The following is a 7919-nucleotide window of genomic DNA, read 5'->3' as shown; positions in this document are numbered from 1 at the left end:
CACGTGGCTCTAGTTGCGGATTCTGTTGCTTTCTTTGCGCCTAGCCTCGATGCTTCTATCCAATTTGCTCTCCTTGATTCTCGATCCTCGTCGCCAACTGTAACGTTTGCTGCTACCGGAATTGCGGGGGTGTAGGACATACGTACATCGTAACGCTATACATAAGTCACAGCTAACATCACAATAATCTGTAAAAATGGAACTCTCAGAATTATTCTAGATATCCCTCTTTTAGATAAAACACATTACAGTTTATATCAGCTACAGATAATACCAGCAGTGCAGCCCATTCTCAAATATGGTTCAGGAAAAGTATATGTCAGGACTAAATACTCACACATTGCGATGGACGATACGCAGCGAACATATATCCTCAAGAAACAAAAAGAGATGGACCATTGCAAACACTTAAGCGAATATCATCTCTGTCTAGGTAACTCCCCAATTTTCGAAACCTATTCGCATCATACTTGTGAAAGCGAACTATTAAGAAATCTTACTCCAAAATCATTTCGGCTATGTGATATCCAGATATAGCTTAGGCCGCTACCCTACTTTGAGGTTATTTCATCATTGAGCGGCTGGCTTTACTCACTACAGAATATCCTTAATGCAGAAGTCCTTTGCCCAGCTCAACCTACAAAGAGCATACAATTATCTGGAATGGGGCTATTACAAATTGCACCTGGATGCAGAGTTAGAACAGAAATATTGTACCTGCTAGCATTAATATCAACAAAAGAAACCTCAGAAATTATCTACGAACCTCGTCTTCATTTAGACCTATCCAAGCTGTCCCCTATACCACTGAAGGGTCAGCATTTTAAAGATTTTCGCGAGCAGAGATCAATCATCTCTGAAGACCCTTTATATCAAGAAAAAACATTTCAAGAGAACGAAATGACATAGACCAGATCGAGCAACAATTTGAAGAAATAAGCCTCCAACAACAGAGCAGGACGAACCAGGACATGATGATCCATGGCTCTTACGCGAGTGTTGCAGTTCTCGCTTTTGGACTTCTCATGTTGTAAGGCCGTCCACGAATTTTGACGCAAATGCAAAATTTGAGGCGTTGTTTCTGTCCAGAATCTCAAGAAATATTTGTCACCAACGAAAACAAACAGGATGCGGACACACAGGACACATCTCATGTTTGCATCATATTACCAGACCCTACTCACAATGTGGAGGATACTCCCTCAACAACATCAGTAAATCCACTTCCGCAGCGACGAGCTGTGGCAACGAATCTGGGACGGCATAGCATCCCAGTAATCCAACTGCCCACCCAAACCTTGCAGCCAGCCTGAAGAATTAAGTGTAAAACAAAAAAAAGACTTTGTAAGGTACATTATACAAGCAGACCACTAAAACTCGACACCGTGCCCAACTGATAAGGGATTGTAGATTAAAATACAAAGGAAAGATTCCAAATGTTTATTACATAAGGTATTCATGTGAAATTAAAATATAATATTTGAGACATCGGTTCTAATCTTGTTGGCCCAGGTTATCGGCGACTAAAACCAATATTCCGGGGTGAAGTTGTTGAATTTATACTGAATACAAATGTCTTCATTACAAAAATAAAGAAAGCATTATTGAGTTTTTTTAAAAATGTTACCTCACTAGTTTACGGTATGCCTGCTATAACCAATGACTGAAATTCTGAAATAAGTTAAAATAAATATAGTAATAAGAAATGGACATTTTTACGGAGAAGGAATGTAGAGAGAAAGAAAGAAGAAAATGGAAGAAAAGTCGCGCTTGCACATAACATGTAACCCGGTCTTTTGCTTGGCTGTAAATGTAGGACATTGTCGCACACATACATACGCTTACCGGCTCGAGGTTCAAGTTTAATGTTCCTCCCTCGCTTCCTGACATCCGATTTCACCACTTTTTAACTTTGCTGAATAATAGTAAACACTGTCATACGTCCCAAGAGGATATCAATGTGCATAAAATGCTGAATTAAAATCGCTACCAAAAATATTTCCTAATTGCCAATTTAGGGCAAGGAAATATGAAAGAAATACTGAAAATAGATTTATTTAATTGAGCTGATTCTATTACATGAATGTTATTGCAAAAACTCCTGCCACACAAAATTTTACGTTTTTTAAGTTATATTACAAGAAATTTCGATAAGGACAATATGATGATGAATAAATTACTTCTTAAGATTATTATTGTTAATATTATATTTAAAATTAATAAACAAATGCATTAATCAGGAATGTTTCGCTAGAAAAATTCGTTTTTTTCGATGTCCATTTTTTAAATTAGCAGCTTTATGCTAATTAAACAAGTTTAACTAATGCATCATGACTTTTTCCAAATTTGTTTGCCATTTTCATTTCGAAAATCTCAATTCACTATCGTAATCAGCGACCTCAAAAACTAAGTGTAAACAAAAAAATTATGGAATTTCGGTAGCTCCTTCATATTTTGGCCAGCTTTGTGAATTTTTCAACTACTATGTGAAAACTTTCCGCATGAAGAATTACGATCTAAAAGATAAGGCTATGTTAAAAGTTCCACAGTATGCCAAAAAGTAAATTGTAAAGTAAATTGTTCGCATAATGACGACAAAAAAGATAAATAAAGCACGGTGGTGAGCAGAGTGGATAAGTCGAATATTGTAGAGCAACTGCATTATGCGCAGAGAAAAAAGAAACACTGAACTCTATGCACATACGAATGCATTCCAAGTTTGCTTGAAATTACACGCCTTTGTAAAATACTAGATTGTTTCAAATTCACTATACTGGCTACCTTGTCATTTCTCTTCAAGTAGCCCACTTGGCTCTGTTCTTATTTCCAATATTTCATATATTTCTGTCGATTCTGACACCATTAAACTGTAAAAAAAACTGCATAGAATACTTATTGTTGATTTCAACCACGCTTCATAGTTTAAAAAACAATTTTGATTAAAATGTTAATACTTGCAGTATATAAAGCATGAGTTAGAAAAAAAGTTTATTTAACAATATATAAATGATGACCACGTAATCGAGATATAACCTCATACTGCCAGATTAAAGACATTATTCTGAACAATGTGCATTAAAAAAATCCAGAGACCTTTTTTTAGGTCAATTCACCTATTGTATGTGACTCTCAGACTATAAAGATAGGGAGACAAATTCAAAAACATGAATGAGATCAGCGAAGTATTTTATTTTTTTTGGGGAAAGAACTGATCATTATTTGAAGTTATTAACACAGACATATTTTTATTTATAATAGGTAATGGGTGACATCCACGCCAGGCCTTTCCAGCGCCGGAAACTTCTAGGAATTTTCCTCCAAAGGTATAAATCACAGATATTAGTCTTTTCACTCTCCACTTCTTATTCTATTTTACCAGATTATCCACCACCAAAGCTCTTTCGAGTGAGCAAAGAGAAGTGGGGGTGGAAATGACTGAGAAAATTACTCCTCGTTGGATGAATTGGAAATATTCTAATGACAAGTGTCAACTGAAGGCAGTAGAAAGACTGCTTTGTGATTTGATTTATTATTGACGTCAAAACATTAATGAATTTTCAAACATTTAGTGCTTAAATTTGTACTATTTCTATGACAAATATATTAATTCTGAAAAAGACCTACAAATTTTCAAAGCCAATTATTTCTTCACTAAATACTGGTGCAATAACATTAAATATGATTTTACACAGGTTTCGGCAGAGACTGGACACGTCATAGCCAGACTTCGCCAGCACTACGCTCACACGTTGAAGAATTTAACAAAATCCATACCAATCTTCAAAATTCGTACTACCCCTTAGCCAAATTATTACTATTAAAACTTAAACATAACTGTATACTTTTCATTGGAAAGTAAGCAGTAGTGCTGTAATTGCGTACGTGGCCAAAATTTATTTGCTGCCATGACTCATGAATGACAGTTTGATACTAAAAAGTAAATGATTGGAACTAAAAGACTTAAGCATTTTTAAAATCACTACAATTCTCAGTAAATAATGTTTTTTTAAACACTGTATTTGTGATAATTACACTAAATTGGCTACCTTAAAGTTCCTTTATGAAATTTCCGACTTACCTTTCCGTGTGTTGATCCGCTCGTTTTGAGCAGCGCCTGCAACCTCCGAAACCGACGTAACGCACACATTTTAGAACTTAATAAAGTCCATACTAATCTTCGCTGACGCTTCTAATCTTTCGTAAATTTGTATCGATTTATGTCCTTCACTCTATTCATTAGTCCAATTAGTGCTACTACACTTCTTAAAACTGTCACTACTGCTTTTTTTTATTCTGAATTTTTATGCAGAAAATATCAATATTTCATACTAGCTTTACAAATACACTACCACTATTTATTATGCATCTGAAATACATGCTCGATAGGAGATACACTTTTAAGATAGAAGAATGTAAAGGACAGAGAATGATTATTGCGGGTACATTTTCTATACCTGCGTTATGAAATTGATTACAGTGTTGACATCAAAACCAATAGACAATACCTTTCGTAAAGAGAGGGCTACAAATTATTAATAGAAACATATTTCTATGTTTGATACGTAATGGAGAACATTTACGTAGCTGAGGAATAGCGAATAATAGAGAGGTGCACTGGAAACTATAGGTAGAAATTTCACATCAATACATTTTTTAGAGAACATAATGAAAATGACAGACAACATTTTAAGTGGATACTTTTTTTAATCGAGTTTCTTGCTGTGTAAAGAACCACGCAGTTTGTGGATTTTAGAAGAATAGGGAGACAAATTTCAAACTATGGATTCGATCTGATAGGCAATTAATTTTTTAGAAAAAAGATTTAAAACGATAGACAATTATTAACAGACATATATTCTGCAACCGTGTTGTGATGAAGAAGACCCACATAACTAGTATTTGTAAATAAATATAAGGAGGCGGATAAAATAGTAAGAAGGTGCCTGTGAAGTGGCCTGTTAACTGAGCTTCGTTTCGTTTTGCATTGGGGACTAAGTGAAAAAGATTGCGTAGAAAGTTACAATTAAATTACCATAGGCAGATGCACGAGATCTGTCCGAAAAGTATCCTACCTTGTGCTCTAACTTTTTACCTAGTTGTGCTATTGTCTCAAACATGTGTTTTTCAATTAGGCTCGCAATTATGTAGGACCTCTTTGAGGTCCCATACTAATTAAATCAGACCTACGATTATTAGTGTACGGAGTACCATTCATGTTCCGAAACTATCTTTATGATTCGGAAAGGGTATGCTGCTGAATATATAAGTTCGATTTTTAATTGAGGGACATTGTCGTTTAAAAGTGAGAGGTAGAAGAAGTTCTAGGATTCCAAAAACTACTGTTTAGGACATTTTTAGCTGAGAGTTGGGGATAAAGGGCGTGGCAACAAAATTCATTCCACGGTAGCTCCTACACAGGCCTGACATGGCTCCTTGCCATTTCTAGTTGTTCCCCAAATTGAGGTATCCTTGAAAAGAAGAACAATTTCCACAAGTAGAGGAACTAAAATACAGATATCGAACTTAATATTTTCACGTAATCTCCCTGACCAAGATCTAGTTTGAAAAACTGCCCTATAAGGTTTAATGATTAAAATCACTAAAACAATGTCAATAATCGTCTCAAATAGTTAGAATTTCGGAAGACTTCCGAACATCCTGCCTATTTCTGATGAGAATATTAAGTGAGTGACTCCTAATCTATCAATATATGGAATTGAAAAAATTTCGGTTTTCAGCGCGATGACACCTTTTCTTCTGGTATGTCACATATAAGTATTGATAATAATAATAGATAGAAGGAGCAGGAGTAGATAACGTACACGTTTCAGTTGCGTTGGGATTGACTGCTTTAAGGAACCATGATCGTAGCTTCTGGAGCCTACATCTTCTCTGATAAGAATAATTTTTCCTAACGAAGATGTTCTCGCGTTGTTGTCGCGGTAGGGCCTGAGCTTTCCGGTCAAGGGGGCCACAGCATGCGAGACGGAGGCCATGGTGAGCTGCGAGATGGTCAGCCAGATCTCTCTATTACGAAAGTGTGAAGTTTGAGACGAAAATGAAAAAAAAATACAATTTAAGAACGAAATTTTCTGCAAAATATCCTAATATACAGAAAGTCGCACTAAGAGATCTTATCACTAAGGTGAAGGACATCAGGACTAATCTACACATCACAGAAGACCGAGCTATGAAGATTAAACAAGAGGTTGATTTGACGCGAGAAAACGACGACAATGGAAAACAGTTAGAGGAAGCCGCGGCATACGGTCAAGTATGTTCTTCTTCAACAAAAACATCACAGCTTTAGAAGTTTCAGCGGCCTTGAAAAGGGCAAGTAACTGGAAAGCTCCAGGTCTGGACATGGTGAACAACTTCTGGTACAAGTCCCTGACGAGTGTACATCTTGCGTTGGCAAGGTGTTTTCACAAGATCGTTGAACACCCAGATCTAATGCCCTGATTTATGCTCCAAGGTACTACGTATATGATACCTAAAAAACCAGATGCTCAAAATCCATCTGAATTTCGACCGATAGCCTGTCTTCCAACAATTTATAAATTAATTACAGCTATCATTGCAGATAAGGTATATTCTCATTGCGACGAGAACGACATCCTTAGAGAAGAACAAAAAGGATGCTGTAAAAAACTCGCTAGGCTGTAAAGATCTAGTCACTATGATTCTGTTTAGCATTGAACTCATTGAGCAAAACACTAAACAGCTTGTCTCATGGGTTCAGAATTGATGATAATGAGGATGGTCATCAAGTGACCCATCTTATGTACATGGATGACCTGAAGCTGTACGCTAGTTCAGCCCAGAAACTGCAGCAGGTGGTCAATGTCACAAAGCAGTTTTCCAACTATATCCAGATGGAGTTCGGACTAGACAAATGTAAAATAGTGCATTTAGTCAGAGGGGAATTAGGGACCGCAGAGGTGGAAAGTGAGTTCGAAAATGACATCGAGGCAATGGCTGCAGGCGAATCATATAAATATCTGGGTATTTTTGAATGCCATCCATGTCCTCACGTACTCAAAGCACCGAATGCACCACAAAAATTCAGCGATTGGAAGGAAGGTTTACCACAATATATAGGGGTATTGTTGATGTCAAAACCTTGTGAGTCACAAGTTATACAGTTGCGAGACTATTTTAATAGCAAATAAAATGTTGCGTTTTACAGTGCATAAGTAAAGCGGATCTGGATTACACGCCCTCAAATTTGTGCTCAGATGGGGCCTTGAATGTCAGTGCAGAAACCATAGAGGAATTAGAAATACAATGGAGGCAGAAGGCTATCCGCGGCGAGCACCGCAAAACGTTAGATCAACATGAAGTGGGTAGTGAGGTGTACAATATTTGGCTAAGATAGAGCGCTCTGTATCCAGAGACGGAAGGATTCGCCCTTGCGATACAGTAGCGGGCACTATACATCAACAACTTGCCCTAAACCTAGGACTTTTAAAAGAATGGATGCCTTTCTATACATACATTACAATGCCCGTTTTAGAAATCGGAGATTACGTCTTATACGAGATTAGAATGTGTTACTATCCAAACGGATCATTACATGCCGGCCAATCGACCTGACATCGTGATCCAAGAAAAAAAAGGTGAAAGAGTCTACATCATCGGCATTGCATGTCCACTTAACTGAAATTTGCTGTCAATCTATACAACCAAGATCCACAAGTATAGCGAGTGCAGACACGAAGTAAAGACCATATGGAGGAATGTGAATCATGCATCTATTCATCCCATTGTTGGGCCGCCGTTCGTAATTGTATACCTACAACATCATCGCAGGAGGTTTCAAGCACCGTATTAAATCAACAAATAACATTCTAATCTTCTCAGTCACTTGACTTAGTCCCTGACTATGATGTATAATCGGATTAAACCGAGTAAGAGTT

General features: G+C 36.9%; 1 protein-coding gene across 1 annotated transcript in view; it reads right to left on the bottom strand.

Moving 5' to 3' along the window:
• The window catches only part of LOC117180432 (uncharacterized protein K02A2.6-like), a 2397-nt gene extending 1414 nt beyond the window's left edge, over positions 1 to 983 (bottom strand). The window contains exon 1 of the mRNA XM_033372930.1: positions 966 to 983. Coding sequence (XP_033228821.1) covers positions 966 to 983 — 18 coding nt within the window. The remainder of the gene's footprint in view (positions 1 to 965) is intronic.
• Positions 984 to 7919: the final 6936 nt, after the last annotated feature.

The sequence above is a fragment of the Belonocnema kinseyi genome, chromosome 9 (genome assembly GCF_010883055.1).
Source record: "Belonocnema kinseyi isolate 2016_QV_RU_SX_M_011 chromosome 9, B_treatae_v1, whole genome shotgun sequence".
NCBI lineage: Eukaryota > Metazoa > Arthropoda > Insecta > Hymenoptera > Cynipidae > Belonocnema > Belonocnema kinseyi.
This window is presented reverse-complemented; position numbering and strand designations above follow the sequence as displayed.